The sequence below is a fragment of the Prinia subflava genome, chromosome 19, assembly GCF_021018805.1.
Source record: "Prinia subflava isolate CZ2003 ecotype Zambia chromosome 19, Cam_Psub_1.2, whole genome shotgun sequence".
In the NCBI taxonomy this organism is placed as follows: Eukaryota; Metazoa; Chordata; class Aves; order Passeriformes; family Cisticolidae; genus Prinia; species Prinia subflava.
The window spans coordinates 3,207,575-3,225,140 of record NC_086265.1 but is presented as its reverse complement, the minus strand read 5'-3'; the positions used below and the strand labels follow the sequence as shown (position 1 = coordinate 3,225,140).

Sequence of the window (17,566 nt, the reverse complement as noted above, 5' to 3'; positions counted from 1 at the left end):
ACTTCATTAAGGAGGATTCATTAGGCAGTAACTTCTCCTTGCTGTTCTGCTTTAAGCCTGGATACTTGATTCATCATGATTGAACCCAGCAAATAATAGAAAATAAAACTGAAATGGGAGGAAACTGTGCCATTTATTTAATCACTCTTGTGTTGCAGCAGTTTTGGGCACTGTCACATATAAAATGAGATTTTTTTCCAGAGATACTGCTTTGACTCACCGTTCGTTAAGGACGAAGAAGATGCTGTGCATGCACTAGAGAACAGATTCAGGGCAAGTGCATTGCAGGGAACTCTGTGTATTAGAAAGGGAATTGTCTGGAACAGGCAGTGCCTGGAGCCAGCTGGACTCCTGCACCAGCAAGCCTGATCCTGACTCTGCTCACTGCGGGCTGGTGGTGTGTCCAGCATGGAGCTGTGCTTGGGAAATCCTGCTGGCAGGGCATGAGGGTGGAAGCTGAGGACAGCTCCTGAGCTGGTGAAGTGGGGCAGAAGAGCTGTGGCTGCATTTCCCTCTTTTGGGGATTGAAAGCTCTTTTGGTGGCTGTCCTGTCCTGTCCTGTTTGCTGTGAAGGACTTTGGGTTTCTTTGCAATACAGCATTTTTGTGGCTTGCAACCAAGCACAGTTGGTGGCTACTTCCAGTGAATGAATGGAGAATTCCTCAGTGCCCTCAAGCATGGCTGGGGTAGTTCCAAGCACAGCTGACATCATGTTTCTGCTATTACTTTAATTTGGAATAGTTTTTGTCTCTGAAACATTTTTTTCTTAAACCTGCGGAGTTGGTGTCCTGAAGATATAACAGGATTATTATTTTTTAAACCTGAAGCAAATTCTACAGAATCAGGCTAGGAGGAAAAGCATTTCATGTTCTGAGTAAAGAAATGCAGCAGGACCTAATACTTAATTGCAAACAGTTCTTTACTTGGTGTAGTTTATTTACAGCTGCTGAGTGAAACTGTGTGGAGAGCTCCTAGCATTGTATGGATGCTACTAGAATTCTATTATCTCCATGATTTCAGAATTTCAGTATTTTATGTGAGTTCTGTAAATCCACTCCTATAGCAGAATGTGCTGACATATGTTGGGATGGAAAACTGTAAATAAAGCCAAACAAAACAGGTATTTGTCAGCATAATGTGTTTACCAAAATCAAAGCAGGAAGAGTAAATCGTACACAAAAATCATAGTTTGTATTGCAAAGATTTCTAGCATTTTGCTAGTTTTATTTTATATTAATTCTGGAATTGCTGAGTATTTCCATTTCTCATAACTCTTAAGCTATGATGAGTGCTGTAATAGTGGAACTGTTGATCAGATCAGTGAGAGGACAAGCAGTCTGTGTAAGGCTGACTGCAGTCACTGTGTTTGCAGGGAGCAGCACGGCCTGTATAGTAGTCCTGGACAGATCAAGTCATCGTTTACATACAGCCAACTTGGGAGATTCTGGATTTTTGGTAGTCAGAGGTGGAGAAGTCGTCCATCGATCCGATGAGCAGCAGCATTACTTCAACACTCCCTTCCAACTGTCAATAGCTCCACCAGAAGCTGAAGGAGTTGTCTTGAGTGACAGGTAAGGGGCAAGAGGAACCTTAATTTTTCATCTGTGAACCTTAATTTTTAATCTTTTAATTTTAAATTTTAAAATTGCAAGTTTTGCAGCTGTGGGGCTTTTCTGTACCACATGGGATATGAACATGCATCCAGTGAGTTCTGTACCTGCCACCCTCCCTCTTGGGGTCACACAAACATTTCTCACCTTGTGCTTCACTTTGTGCCTGTTGCACAGTCTGGATTTATTGGACTGTTGATATCCCCACAGCCATGGGCTTGTTCTGGTCCACGGGAAGATGTCACCCACTGCAGCTGGAGTGTGGACAAGTGCCTGGGCCTTTCCCAGCACAGCTCTCCGAGGTTCCAATCCCTGCCTGTGCTCCCTGGGTACTGTTTGGAGTAGCTAATTTAGATATCTTGGCACTGAGGTTTGCAAGTGCCTGAAGAATAGAGCAGAGGGACATGTGACTGTAACTTGTGTTTCCAACTTGCAGCATATTGTATTTGACCAAAACCAGCAAAAAACCTGTTTGGCAGAACACCAAGCTGGGAATGAGAGTATGAGGAAAGGACAATCTGTTCACAGAAATGAGTTGTTTCAAAGGAAGGCTTGTTCTTGTGTCTTCCCTTAGGAATGTCAGGCTGATCCATCCTGACTTTGTGAAGTCTCACCAGTAATATGAAATAAACTCAAAAATCAACAGCTTTCAAATATGTGTTAAAATGCAGCTTTCAAAATGTCTCACTCATTAAAGTGATATCCCTCATCTGAACATAGAGAGGTGGTAACAGGCTCTTCAAAGAGTGGCCATGGAATAAAGGGAATGCAGTAGGCAGCTGAAGTTTTGGGCTTAATGAGTCTTTTCCAGCCTAAATGATTCTATGCACTATCAGGGCTGATGCAGCAAAGGTTGAGACTTTAATCCAAAATTGCTCTTTTAAGTGTTGGTTAAGCTGTTGAAACTCCTGACCGTTTTTGTGTGTGGTTTTATTTCCTCATCCTGCAACTCCTGAGAGGAAGCCAGGGTAGGACTCTGAAATTAGAGCCCTTCAGTAATCCAAGGTCTTTGTTCTGAAATTAAATGATCCCTTGAAATTCCAGAGCTGTAAAAAAATCTTTAATTTTTTTGTCATTCTCTGTCATCCATAGGAAGACCATAAAAACAAAGAGCAGAAGGATAATTGATAATGTCCAGTGGAAGTCAGGGAGGCCAAGTAATCTGAGTCATCCAGTAATAAGGAAAGCACAAGATAAATATGCTCCCACACTTCAGCTCTGAATCATGATTACAGCTTTCTGCCTGGTTCCTGCACTGTTCCTGACGTTAATTAGTACTCACGCTCCCTGTCGAAACGCTCCTCCTGTCCTTTTTTATTTGTTGTCCCAGTTCAGTGATGAATTTGGCTATATATGGGCATAGGCAGGCAATCTTAACTCCAGCAGCCTTCCTGCAGCTACACATCAGTTGAGCAAAGCGGCTCCTCTGTGTTTTGGCAGAGCCCAGTGGCCTGGGATGCAGCAATTTCTCCTTTTCACAGACCCCTGAAGTGTCTTTAAAATGAAAGGTTTGTTGTTACGTTGTTTCTGAGAGTCAGATTTTGCAGCAATATTTGTGCCCAAACTGGGAGTTTTCTCCTCTTGGTGTTGTGTAATGTGTTAGACACAAGCATTCCAACAGACTCCGGTCTCCTGGTAGTGATTTCCAGACATGTTTCATATTCCATTGAATTAGAAAGTGATTCAGAGTCCTGAAGTGTTTGGGCCAGGCCTGTTATGAATTGTTCTTTCAAGTATCGCTCTCTCATATCTTCAAGATGAGCATGAGGAAGCCCCGAGCTGCCATTCTGCTTACTGGTTTCCATGGAGACACACTCCTGAAGCAGATCAGTTTGCAGGATTGTTCACGTGGGAATTTTAACTGCAAATCCCGTTTGCAGTCACAGGGGCTGTGGCGGGGCTTTCCTGACAGCCCATCCCGCTGCCAAAGCTGCACCACGAGTGATTATTTCTTTCTCTTGCACAAAGCCCAAAGAGCAGGGAAGTGCAGAAGCCGTGGCTGTGCTGTCTGGGGTTGTTTGGTGTCTTGGTGAGGGCTGAGTGCTTTAACCTGTGTCCCTCCCCAGCCCCGAGGCTGCTGACAGCACGTCCTTCGATGTCCAGCTTGGGGACATCATCCTGACCGCCACGGACGGGCTCTTCGACAACATGCCCGACTACATGATCCTGCAGGAGCTCAAAAAGCTCAAGGTGGGTGTGTGTGTGCTCAAGCTCTCACATCTTCTGTGCTGGCTAAACATTTCTAGTTACTGCCTTTACTTCTAACACCTGAAACCTTTGTGTTTTATGTGAAAACCCCACCACAAAGCTCTGTATCGTTAAAAGGCTTTTCAGATAATGCCCCGTGTGAGCAGTGCAAGGGACAGTGACCCCAGAGGGCTTTCACTGGGATCTGCATCCAGGCTGAATCCAGAAGCAGCAGCTTGGGCAGGAATTTCCCAAGTAGCTGCTGGTTCCGTGTCAGTAACTGGTGAGAGAGAAGAAGAGGGGAGGGGAAGGAGGAGGTGTTCAGCAGCAGGTGCCGCCTTTGGCCACACACTGCACCTGATACACAGGAAAATAGAGAATTCTCTCCTGGGTTACTCAAGAGTGAGCTTACACTTAAAATAACTTTCAGCTTCTCTAACCAGTAATTCTGACATAATACTGGCTGTCTGAATTGTGGCTTGCACGTGCTTGAAAATCCTCAGTGTTCTGTAAAAAAAAAATCCTGTCAACATTTCCACATTAGTGACCACAAATGTTCTTTTGAAATAATAAGAATACATTAAAATATTTTAACTTGGCTGAGAACATTTAGCCTCAGGCTATTTACTTACAGAAAGGAAAGTACACTTGAGGAGATATCAATATGTATAAACTCCTGGAGGAAACTATTTGCTCTGAAATGCAAATAAGAGAATTACAGTGTGGTTTTGAGAGAACTTGGCCTCCTCTTATCCTGCAGCTTCACAGGTCACTAATGTGTCACTGGGGCTGCAGCCACCTCACACCCTTGTCATGCACAGGGTGAGGCTGTCCTGGCCGGCCACTGGAGCTGGAATTCTCTTTGGAAGAAAGCTGAGCTCCACCTTTTGGCGAGTTCGGGAAAGGCACTGGAGTTCCCAAGAGGTTCAGCCAAAAGTTAATCACATAAATGCCTGCTAATTCCCAAACCTGCGGGGAAGGCTCATGAAATGGCAAGGCATTTAAAAATGGTTACAGACAAAAAGAGCACTAGTTGTCTGGCATGTTGGCTGGAGTGAGAAAAGGCTGGGAGGAAAGCAGCAGAATCACTGAAACAGGGAAAAAACTGTTCTCAAAATGCAGCCTGGGGAAGGTGTGGGTGCTCTCAGTGCGTTTTTCTCACAGGACTTTAAAGTGCCCCTTCTCCTCAAGGGTGCTCTTGTCAGCTGTGAGAGAGCCAGAGAGGCAAGACTTGGCACTCGAGATAAAACAAAAACTTCACCAGAGCCTGCTTGGGAGGGAGGGAAGGTCCTTGCAGGGTGGCTGCAGGGACAGCTGCCAAATGCCCTGTTCCCTTCAGGTGACATGGTTTAGTCTGGTTTGAGTATTATTCTTCTAAGGTTCTGAAGTCTGGAAATCTTCCAAACCCAAGTCTTGAGCTGCTGGTGGATGTTTGAGGTCAGGCTGTCCTTTGTGCAGATCCACAGTTGTAACCCAATTTACAGAGCCTAAAGAATGGGGAAGGCTCTGTTTGCAGTGAGGGATCTCCAAACCTGACTCGGATCAGCACAAAAACTTCTGTAGACATCTGAATAAACTTCTTTCCTCATGAATTTAGAACTCCAACTACGAGAGCATCCAGCAGACTGCACGGAGCATTGCTGAGCAAGCCCATGAGCTGGCCTATGACCCCACGTACATGTCACCCTTTGCACAGTTCGCCTGTGACAACGGATTGAATGTCAGAGGTGAGAGCTGCTCCTCCTCCACTGCTGCTGACTTGGAGAGATCTTTAGCAAAGTGAGGTTCTGCTGTTCCAAAATCCTGTAGGAAGGCAGAACAGTAGGAAATGTGGTTGGCAGGAGAGCACCAAGCTTGTGTGTGGGATTTGGCAAAGCCCCCGGGGCCTGCACAGGCCATCCTGGGCCTGGCAGAGCAGGAGCCTCCCGTGGGGAAGCAGCTGGAGCATGGAGAACACAGCGCCCTGCTTGTTTTATTTATAATGTAATTGTGCATTCCTGCCCCAGGAATCCTGCTGGAGACGAGTTCTCCAGTACTCCTGGACTTGTTGCTTGGATTTGGGCCTGTGGGTGGTGTTGTGTGAGGGTAGTTTTTTGTTTGGGATTTTTTTTAAGGTCTTGTCTTACTCCTGTGTTTCACCTGAGGTTCTGCCCACTCTTTGGTAGATTTGGGATTGGTTTTTTGGTTGAAATTTGCAACCCTTGTATCATTGACATCCCCATACTAAACTCTCTCTGTTGGTTTTACTTCTGTGCTTTAGAAAGGTATTGGCAAATTAGCTGGCAGACCTCAGAGCCTGAGCAAACACCTTTCTTTTAACAATTTTATACTTTTAAATAAATGAATAAATAAAATTCTGCCAGTCAAGATATTCTCATCTCTGGATCAGAAGGGCAGGATTTCCTGCAAGGACCTTTCCTCAGGTGGCAGCTGTCACACTTGGGTTCTGTTTGCTCCAGGCTCAGTCACTCAGTTAAGAAGCTGCAGATCTCCACAGTCCAAGGGATTGGTTTGACTTCCCACATAACAAAACCTCTCTTCTGGGCCATTTCTCCGGGATTTGAGTGTGTTACTCTGGCTGTTGAGGATTGAAAAATAACTCTTAGAAATGTTAAGTAGCTTTTAGGAACACCTGAGGTAATACAGTGCTGGAGAAGATGCTAAAGAGGTGTTTGATTTGCAGTGGAAATTCCTGAGGAGATCTGATTTCACGGCAGTGTAACAAAGCAGTGTCAGGTGTTTTGTGCATTTATTAAAGAGTCTGCTGAGAACAGGCTCTGTGCTCTGCCAGCTCCCAGCAGTGTTGAAGGTTCTGACCTCCTTTTCACAGTTTGATCTCACTGGAGCTGAAGAGTGGCTTTGTGCTGTGTCAGATGTCACTGCGCCCCTCGGTTGGGAAAGGAGGTGGGGGAGGAGGAGTTTGTGTCTACTCAAACCAGGTTTTGAACACTTGAACCAGTTTGAAAAGAGCTTTCCACGGGGAATGTCACAGATCATCAGAAGACAACTGTGGTTTGGTGAAATCAGAGCGTTTTTGCTTCCATTGCAGGGGGGAAGCCAGACGACATCACCGTCCTTCTGTCCATCGTAGCCGAGTACACAGACTGAGGTGCTGGCGCTGCCGAGCCCCCGGGCCCCCTGGCTGTGTCCTGCTGGCAGGATTTGTTCCCTCCTTCCCAGCTGCTCCGGGCAGCCGGCCCTGAGCCCGGCCCCACACACAGCTGAGGCCCTTGCTAAGAACCACTCGTAGTCTTGGTCTGCCAGCAAGAGATGAAGAAGCTCAAGGCTTGGAGCCTGTCTTGGAGAGCTTGGTCCTTGTCCGGAACGGGGGAGGATCCATCCCACAGCGTGGCTGCGTTGGAGATGTGACTTTCCAAGGGGTAGAATTGGTTGATCACCTTTCAGACTAGATCAATAGGTAACGCCTCTGCACGAGGGCACATTACTCTCTTTGCTAGGAACGTTCGCTGTTGTTGAGGGTGTGTTACAGACCCAGTTCCATAAAGCATAGTCTTGTTCCAGTGATAGCCGAGGTTTCGTGTTCCTGAGCTCCGGTTTTCAGGAGATTTATAACTGCTGTAAACATTCTGCTCTTGCCATCCATGGTGTCAGCCTTAGGAGCCTTTTCTAGTACGAGATTTCAAACAAACCTAGTTCAAGTTATATGGATGCAAATGTGTTTTGTGATTTCAGGTGCTTAACTGTGATCTTAAAAGTTCTGCAGATCATTCGTCCATAATGGGCCTGGTTCTGGATGTTTTGGCTGTGGATAATTATTATTTTTTTTAAAAAACAAAAATTCTAGCTCAGTCTCAAGCAGCCGAGCTGGCCACAGTTGAGGTCTTTCAGCATTTGAACCCATCTCAGCGTGGGATGATGGTCAATGCTACGGTGGGAGGTTGCACAAAACAGCTCATCCTCAACTCCGAGCGTCTTCACTTTGGGTAGAGAATTCTGTTGTTGATATAAAACATAATTTGTGTTAATAATTGCCACTCTTGCTTGTAGAACAGAATATGCTGCACCAGTTGATCCTTCCTGACTCAAACAGGCACCTCTTTGCTTCTGCTGCGGCAGCGGCAGCGAGTACGAAAATGGAAACTTAATGAATACTCAGCAAAGCTTACATTTCATTTTAACTAAAGTTTAGGGGTTTCAATGATCCTTAATGATGTTTACAGTTATCTAACAGCCACTTTGCAATATGACATTTCCTTTTCAATGACAGTAGCTCACGTTTTCCCCCCCTTTTCCAGCCAGCTTTCCTTTTCCTTTCCTGAGGCTCATACGAAAGCTGAGAGCTGTAAAGATATATATATTTTTGGTCAGTTTTTCATTAACTTTTTTGCTGGTAGAGAAGTATGTAGAAATAAATTAAAGCCATGTTTTTATATATAAAAAGTCGGGTAATGTTGCTGTTTAGGTGAGTGCAGTTAAACTCGGTCAGTAAGGAATCTTACCTGCTCTCAAGAGGAGATTTTTACTACCTGGTTTATTGTATTAAAACTGTTTAAGTTTGAGGTTACCTCAACTTGTTTAAAGAATTTTTGTGGACTTGTACTGTATATTTGCGTAACTATGTCAAGCTTTTATTTAAGGTCATTTAACATGTACCATGTACATGTCATTTTACTATATTTCAGTGCATCATGCTTGTAACAGGCATTTCATTTATAATAAGTGATTAATTTGGGAGCTCTTCAGTAATTTATCTGCTATTCCTCAATTGGCATAATGTTAGATATCTACTTTAAATCACCTTGTAATTACTCGTCAAAATGCCTTAATTACCCTAACTTGACCAAAATAGGATTTTGGTGAGGGTATGGGGAGGATTCTATTAATGAAGAAAAATTAATTAGTTTAGTGACACACAAACAGTGAGTGGAGAACTTTGCACAACCTGTCAGTCCTTGTTGTTTTTAACCTGAACAAGCTGTCTCTGGCTGTCTCGGAGGAATGTATTCACATGCAGAACAGGGCTCTGTTTCTTGGTCGGGAGGAGCCTTTCTCCCCCGACTCTGGGTGTCTTTACATTTATCCAGTATTTACTCGCACGCTTCTGGATTAGAGCAGATTTGATCAATTCTCCTTTCCCTCCAGCCCCCGTGGCCCCGGGCTGTTCTCTGCTCTCAGCACAGCCCCCAGCCCTCCCTGTCCCCCTTCCTGGCTTTCCAGACCTTTCCCTGGGGGCGTGTGCGGGTCAGAGGGTCTGGAATTCCCAAATTCCCGCTCCCCGTGTGTATCCACAAAGCCTTTTGCCTCATATCACACCATGACCTGTTGGGTTTTTTTTAAATAAAGAACAAATTTGGGTTTTGATTTACAAATCATGAGTTTTTCCCTCACCGGGCACACCAAAGACCAGTAAAGCTTTTAGCTTTTCCATCTGTTTATAAAGCAATACTGTATTATAAAGAATTGATATTTTTATCACATGCTTGATTGTTTTGGGTTTTTTTTAAGACGTGCACTCTGAACATATCAAACCTGATTTTTTCCTACGAACTTAACGCTGTCTGCGCACAAACTGATCTTTGGAGAAGGAAAATGACAGGGCCCATCCTATCAAAAATAATTCCCAGCGATGCACGGAGCAGTGACAGTGGCCAGGGGTGAGGTGAGTGGGAACGTTCACGAGAGGAATGGACAGGAAAGGAGTTCCCTGAGCGGGGAGTGAGCGGAGCACGGGCAGGCTCGGGGCTGCTGCGGGGGCTGTGGTTTGTGTTGGGAGCAGGGGTCTGGAGCAGCTCTGTGCCCCGGGAATGCTGGGGGTGGAACAGGGCCCGAGGTGGTGGAGTGGGAAAGCTCTGTGGTTCCTTGCTGTTTGCTGGCTATCTTTGGGAGAGCTGCGACATACAGTCCTGAATGCCCTTTGCAGGCTGGAAACAAAACCAAACCAAAAAGCAGATTTGGGACCAGGCAGTTATCAGTGAGTCGAGGCAATGATGTGGCGGGGATGGGAGGGTTTAGTGTGGAATGTCCATCTCTTGGTGAGGGACATCCTCTCTCCAGGGGAGGAGCTGCTGTGTGGAGAACCCGACTGTATGCAGTGGCTTCTGACAAAGATAGCTGAAACAATGAAGCAAATCTGAGTCTGTATCTGAGGATGCTTTTTTGTTGCTGTTAAAATGAGACTATCATCTATGCTTACCTAAGAGGCAATTATGTGAATTTCATGTCTGAGGTATAACTTATGCAGGAATAGTTCTGTAAATACATTTAAATAAATTGTAAAGATATTTAATAAATATAGTATTTATACTAAAATGTGCTTTTTAAAGTCAAGTCACCTGCAAACCCTCTGTTGATGTGGGGATGTGGTTATGGCACAGAGGCACAGCCAGGGCCGGGCTGTCACTGTGACCTCCCTGTCACTGCTCTCAGTGACACTCGAGGCCTCCTGCACAGCCTGGCAGGAGGGTAATGATCCTTAATGGCCTGGGAATTTCAGTGCTGTGTTCCAGTGTGACTCTGGAAATGCTGCACTGCCCCTGAAGGGTGGTGGAAGAGATGCAGGGAAGGAAAAGAATAATGCAAGTCTGCAACACAAACCTTTATTTGTTAAACTGCAGTTCTGTGACAACTTTGGTTTTTCAGTTAAACTCTGGTTCTACAGAAGCAGTCTCTGTAAAAACCTGGGTTCTCCTGGAGCTGGGCTGGGTTTGGCTGTCACTGAGGGCATGGTTGGGTTCCTTTTCCAGCACCCTTAACCAGAACAGCAGCTTCAATTGCCTGATGTGGTCACAGAGTGTGAATTCAAACTGAGCCTCTCTAGTGTGTTCTGAGAGCAGAACCCCAGCAGCCCCTGCAGAACACACAAACCTCAACGGAGTCAATCGTGACCTACATTTGTGCCATTACAAGAGCACTGGCAGTTCCAGAACGTTCTGTGCTGCTGGGTCACAGCACAGGGCAAGGGCTGGGCCTGCCCTGCCCTCCTGGGCACTCCCCCCTGTCTGTCCTTGGACCCCGGCCCTGCTCTACAGCACCGGGGAGCTCTGCACAGCACCAAACTCCTCCTCAGTGTCACTGGCTGTCACCAAGCTCTGGAAGGTGTCACCAATGGCCTCCTTCTCCTTGTGAGAGACAGCTCCAAAGAACAAGGAGTGGAACTGAAAAATGCAATATTTGTACAGGTAAGAATTCTGTGGAACAGAATTTGGGCATTAATTATTTGTGAAGCTTTTGCCCCTGTAAGATCTTTCTCAGCCAGCAGCGTTTCCCAGTGAAACCCTCCTGCCCCCAGGAGTGTTCCCAGCAGGGGTGGGGTTTTCCAGCTGTGCTGCTGGGCCAGCTGATCCCACTGAAACCCCCAGTGCAGCCAGGCAGCAGCTGTGGGGTTCCACCACGAGGAGCTCACTCACCTCGTAAGGAGCCTCTGTGGCCTCTGCTCCCGCTGCCGTGGCTGCTCCTGCTCTGCCTGGCACATTCCTCTCTCTGCCTCTGGGGGTGTTTTTTACCTCGGGTTTTGCTGAGCCCGTGCTCGGAGCATTTCCCTTCTCCCTTGGCTCTTTGGAAGTGGCTGTGTCTGCATTGCTGGCTCCATCCGCGGAGGGCTGGGCAGATCTATCCATGCCAGTCCTTGAGCTGGATTGGACAGAGCAGGGCAGGTTAAGAACTGGCTTTGTGTTTCATTGGAATATCCTCATTTTCTGTTGGTGAGAAGATTACAGCTCTAGAGGAGACTCAGCATCTTCCCTCCTGCTGCACCCAGACCCCCTGGGGATGAGAAAGCAGCAGCCTGTACAGGATGTTCTCTCTTGCACCCCCTCATTGCTGCTGTGCTGCTGAGCTGTTCCTGCACCCCTGCAGTTCAGTTTTCCTGTGTAAAGCCGAGTTCTTCACCCTCTGAAGGCCACCTGTCCCCTCAGCCCCTGTTACCTGTCCCGGGGCCGTGGGCAGGGCTCTGCGGGCACTGCCTCCTCCTCAGCCTCACACAGGGTAGCCAGGATGAAGCTGGCCTCCAGCAGCAGGTCCTCAATGCTGAAAGCGATGGGTCTGAACACAGGGATGGGGACCAAACAGCACAGGGAGTTACAGAGACTGTGCGAGGGGACATCCTGTGATTCTACCCATGGAATTAAAAGTGCCTCCTCTGAAAGGCTGAAAATCTCCTGTGTTTGCTGCTGGGGAGTGAGAGATCTCACTGCTGCAATCAGCAAATGCTGTGCAGTCTCAGAGTCAAATGATGGCATTAAATATGTAATTGTTATAATGATATTATTAAGAAAATGTATTGTTTCTTTAAGGTACTAAATAAATGAGTGCCTGTGGGGGACTGAGAACCTCAGGCGTCCCGGTGAGTTATCCCCAGGGAGCTGCTGTCAGTCAGCACGGCCCAGGTTCGGGGCTTTCTGTGGAATTACAATCTCTGGATTGCAGTTAGGAGTGGCTTTTGGATTGAAATTAAACTCTGCCCTCATCTGCAGCTCAGCGGTCGCTGGGTGCCTGCAGGGGTCCCACACCTACTTCCCACATCTGTCGAAGTGGATGGACACGGGAACGCTCGTGGCCTCGGAGAACGCCAGCAGGCCCTGCAGAGAGGGGAGGGGTGAAAGGCTTGTTAAACCCACAACTCTGATACTGGAATGTGAGTTTATCCCAGCTGCTCTTTACTGACAAACAGAGGGGAAAACTCTGCTGCTTCTCAGAGTAATTTCTGTCCTTCCCTGCCAGAGCTTTGCCAGAGGAGGTTCTGCATGGAGAACTTCCCTGCTCATGGTGCTGTCCCTGGGGCAGCTGTGCTGTGTCTGCCCAGCACAGAAACCACATCTCTGCTTCACAACTGTTTTGTTTGCCTTTCAAAGCTCTGGGGTGTCCTGAGGATCTCGGGGTTTAAGGTAATCCTCAACCAGGTGCTGAAACCCTGCTGCTGTCAGGAGGGCTGGTGGGACAGCCCAGGGCCATTCCTGTGGTGTCCTGGTCCATTCAGGCAAATTCATGAGAAATGGGTTTTCTTCACAGACAAATTCTTACTTTACCCTCAGTTCTTTAAGGCAAAACGTCACTTCAGAATCTACTCCAACTTGAAAGTAGTCAAATTCCTCCGGACTGAGCTGTATCTCAGTAAGCATTGTCCTTGAAAAATCTGTTTGAGATAACAACAAAGTCAGGCACTCACAGCAGTGAAGTTTGAATCAACAAAGCTGTGATTGTAACCCTGAGGTTTTTACATAAGCACTGTTTGAACAAATAATTGTTTTTAGTGGTTAACAGCAATAAATGTTTAGCTTATATACATACTAGAATTAAGTAAAATCCTCAATTTCTTTGCAGTACCTTGTGCAGATTGGAATGGATTTTAACAGAACCTGTGTGTGAGCTGACCTAACACCTGCTGCTGTTCTTGTAGATCTGTTCTTCCCCAGGCACCCATCACAAATAACATTTCCAGCTGCCTATTGTTGCATGGATGGGAAGCCCAAAACGCAGCGTGACTTTAGGAGATTAATCAAAATTACTGCCAATCAGCGGAGCACAATGGAGGTGGACTGACGCTCTTTGTTTTACATGATTTAAATGAATCTTTTCCTGACACATGAGTGGCACAGGAAATTGGCTGTTCAGTTTCAGGTATTCCGTTTTTTGTTATTCCCTGGCTGTCAATGGGTGTGTGAAGAGAGGGTGACAGGGCTCTTTCCTGGAGAGCTCCGAGAAGTTCCCCAGCAGCTGGAGCTGCTCCGCGGCACCGCCGGGCTGCCAGGGACTGTTCCAGGCTATTCCCGCTCCTGCCTTTCTCCGCTCAGGAGCTCGGACAGGCTCCTGTAGGACGCTCCCGTGGCTGTGGCAGGCGGGTTTGTCACACAGGGCAGGGGTGGGCACAGGATCGATTCCTGTGAGCCCCAGGCGAGGCAGGGAGGGGTTCAAAGGACGCGGGCAGGGAGATCCACCACGGGCACAGCGCCCTCACTGCCCTCCTCCCTTCCCTCGCCGGGGCTTTGGTATCTCTTTACTTTCGTACCATTTTTCCACTTTCTTTCTTACAATAGTCCTGGTGAGTGAATGTTTCTAAAGTCACCAAATGTGTCCTTCAATATGTAATCTCTTTATTTTTGGTCATTTCTGCCCTGTTTCACTCCAGCCAATTTTTACCACTTGATCTTTCTCTTAGCCCGTTCCCAGCCCGATTCCCAGCCCTGTGCTCCGGGCTCTTCCCAGGTCATTCTCCCCAGCTTTGGTCACAACGAGGATGAAAAGCATCTCTTTATTACATGATACACAAGAACCTCTACTTCAAAACCACAATTACAGCTTCAAAATGAGTTCCAGTCACACCCCAAGAATCTCCAGCTCGTTCTCCACCTCCTGGAGATGTGACCATGGCACCAACAGTGCAGGCCTTGCTGACACTGTGTGCTGTCCTCAGACTAAAATATACTCTCTAATGATATCAATTCTATAATTGTGGTATTCAGATTTAAATAGTTCTTTTTAAAACATAAAATTATCCCCTTTTTCCTGCAGTTGCCAGGCTGCTGCTCTTGCAGCACAGTAATTACCTCTTTCAAGCCTACAGCAAGTGGCATAATTTATTTCAATTGGCTGCTCAGTCTGAGCTCTGCCACTGACACCAGGAAGATGTTTCAATTTATTTAAATTTACTTAATTTATTAAAACCAGAGGGTGGCAGCATGACTTAAAATCTCTCTAATGTTCTGTTAAAAATGTCGTTTGGTATAAAATTCATCCCACATTCATGTCGTGACAGTTATTATTCCTGGAGCTCACCTCAAAAAAAATGTTAAAAGCCCAAGTATTGGTTCACATTTTGAATTTCCTTACCAGTGTCTTCCTCAGTGTAACTCTTGAAACAAACTTTCATTGGAGTTACTGACAAGGTTATTTCTTCCTGACTGGTTGGGAAGTGAATCATCACATCAGCCAGCAGCCTATAAAATGTCATCCAACACTAAAATAATTCTGTCTGGGACTATTTAGCATTTGTTTCATTAGAAAGTAAAACTCAAAAAAAAAAATCTGTGTTTGTTACCTGGAGTGGACTTTAAGAATGTTTGGACACATGTGCTTTGCAAAAACAGCCTGCAGGGGATCACACTCCTGAAATGTCAGGTTATAGGTTTTTACAACACCTGAGTGTAAAGGAGATGAACAAAAATCAGTGCCTGGCTGTAATTTTAGTTTAGGTTTTTTTTTAAGTATTAATTGTTCAATAGAGGAAGTAACCCAGTGACTTAGTCCAGCTATTTGGAAATAACTCACCACAAACACGAAATGGAATCCACCTGCCCCTCCCTCCATCCTCTCAGTGGTCCCTGCACAGCATCCGAGGGGTTTAAGGATCCACAAGAAATAAATGAACAGCAGCAAATGCAACAAATGCAGGGTGGGAAACAGCCTCAGGAATTAAGTGGTAAAATAACAGAAATGGGAGTGGAATGCAGCACACAAACCCTACAGCCTCTGCCTGTGTGGGTAAGGATGTGCTCAGCTGTCTGCAGCCCTAATTCAATATATTATCCTAAAATCAGAAACCCCAGCTGCATTACTGACAGTATAAACCTCTGCCCCAGCACGGCTCTGGGGGGAGATGATGTTTGTTTAGGAGTTCTGCAAAGCCTGAGGCTGCTGAACACTCCCAGCCCTGCTCCTGTGCTGATCGTGGCATTAAAGTTGTGGTTTTAACTCCCTGTGCCCTCACCGTGCCTGCAGAGCAGCTGGAAGGTGACGTGGTGCTCGCTGGGGCTGGTGGAGATGCTGCATTTCTCCACATTCCTTTCCAGCATGTTTGCACATCTAAACACTGGGAGAACTGACTGGAAAAAAGAATAAAAATCAGTGCAGAGGTTATTCCCTGAGCAGCTTTGCAGTAAATATCATTTCCCTGCATTTGTACCCTGGTTTATCTCAAGCTGCTCTGAGGACACCAGGAGAACCCAGGGATCCTCACCCACTGTAATTTCAGCTGGAAATTGGGTGAATTTTCTATGTAACAACTCATTAAAATGTACCTTAATTATCAGTTTACAGGGGAGGGGTAACTGCTGCTCCTGCTGGCACGGTTGGGACACAGCTGTCCAGCAGTAATGTTGGAAAAACATGGATGAGAAGAACACACACGCATATGCTGACCTCGAGGAATTCACTGATCTTAAGGCAAGCTGGAAATGGAATCACAGAGTCATTAGAACTGGAAAAGACCTCCAAAATCACTGAATCCAACCACTGAGGGAAGAGAAGTAAAATAATTTATTAACTCAAAAACTATCTCATATTGAATGTTTTAAAACAAGCTTCCTCTGGGCTTCAGTGCCACCAGCAAACTGGAAAACTCACATCTCAAAATGATTAAAAATTAATAAAAATACGTACTTTTAAATCGATTTTAAAATTATTTATAGAAATAATTGAGTTATACCAACACCCAGAGCTCAGCTTGTGTTTGAGGCATCTGAAGAGCAAAGCCACCACTCACAGCTCAAAAATTCTCCAGCTGTAAAATCAAACATCTCCACTGGTGATTTTCCATCCTCCCAGGGAATCAAGGAGAGCTGATCACTTTTAACTAAGAAACCTCAGGAGAAAACACTAATTCTGCTGGAAATGGTGTTTGATTAATCAGAAGCATTAACGCATGTGTTCTTCCTGTTGAGTCACAGCAGTACAAAACTCAAACCTTGTGACCCATGACAACAGAACTGAACCCTGTGGCATTAATCCAGATGTCCTGGACAACAAAATAATCAGAGGGGCTGAGGGCAGAGTAGGAAAGAAACCTTCCAGGATGGAATCTGCATAATTACAATCACAGAAAATGTGGCATTTGTCCACATTGAAAGTGGAGGGAGCTGAGAATGTGATGGACTGAAAGGTACCTGCAGGAAAACAATATCCAGTAGTACAAATACTGGGCTTATAACAAACATTTTTAAATTAGAATAAATAAAATTCACTTACACCTTTTTCAACGGGGTCAAACCAAAACTCATCACTAATCCGTGCTATGGCATGTATTGCTCTTCCAAACACTGCCAGGGAAAGAAAACACCGCAATATGCACTCTAAATTAAAATAAAATGTGACACTGCACTTTCTCCAGAATGATTCAAGAGGAAACTTTACAAATTTCTTACACATTTGAAAGAAAACTGATGGTGGGAACTGTTAGTTTCTCATTTTAATTAAAATTTTAGTTATCCAAAGCCTAAATGTTTTGGAAAGCTGCCTCTGATGAGGCACCTCGAGTGTCGCATGTCCCTTTGCAGCACCCGGTGTTACCACAAATTAAATCAATCAGACGTAACTGCACCACCGGGGTTAGAAATGACATTTAACAGATGGAAAGTGTGAGAAGCAACGGGACATCTGGAGAGATGCAATCCTAAGAAACACAGCGGAACCCAGCAGAGGGCCTGGGGATTTGCCTCTGCCAGTGCCGGAGCAGCTTTTTGTACAGAATGCTGCACCCAGGGCCGAGCTGCGCCTCTGGAGGGGCACAGGGGCACACACAGCCAGGCCACGGCACCTCCACCTGCGTGTCCCCATATCCTGCACATCCGAACAAGCCCCAGACGTGCCCAGCCCGCACAACGCCCGATCCCGCTGCGATGAGGGCGAGGCGCATCCCCCGCTCCGCTCCCGGGGCTCGTGTTCCGCCCCTGAGGTGCCGGGGGTGCGGCGTTCCCGGTGTCCCGCAGCAATCCCGGGCTGTGCCGGGCTCCCCGGGGCCCCGGTACCTCGGAGCTGCGCGCCCCCGATCACGCACTTCATGACGGCGCCCCCTCTCCCCTCACGGCCCCCCCCACTCC

At 46.4% G+C, this 17,566-nt stretch overlaps 2 protein-coding genes across 2 annotated transcripts in view; one reads left to right on the top strand and one right to left on the bottom strand.

The window, feature by feature from the left end:
* The window catches only part of PPTC7 (protein phosphatase targeting COQ7), a 20,675-nt gene extending 10,996 nt beyond the window's left edge, over positions 1–9,679 (top strand). Inside the window, exons 3-6 of the mRNA XM_063416311.1 lie at positions 1,373–1,571; positions 3,677–3,800; positions 5,395–5,524; positions 6,847–9,679. Of these exons, the coding sequence (XP_063272381.1) occupies positions 1,373–1,571; positions 3,677–3,800; positions 5,395–5,524; positions 6,847–6,905 (512 nt within the window). The 3' untranslated portion in view covers positions 6,906–9,679. The remainder of the gene's footprint in view (positions 1–1,372; positions 1,572–3,676; positions 3,801–5,394; positions 5,525–6,846) is intronic.
* RAD9B (RAD9 checkpoint clamp component B) lies at positions 9,512–17,566 on the bottom strand. Its single transcript, XM_063416310.1, is given in 11 exon segments — positions 9,512–11,119; positions 11,121–11,387; positions 11,682–11,798; positions 12,270–12,334; positions 12,782–12,888; positions 14,583–14,689; positions 14,791–14,890; positions 15,460–15,574; positions 15,770–15,919; positions 16,716–16,786; positions 17,495–17,566. Coding segments are annotated over 11 exon segments (1,416 nt in total). The 5' UTR covers positions 17,529–17,566; the 3' UTR covers positions 9,512–10,836.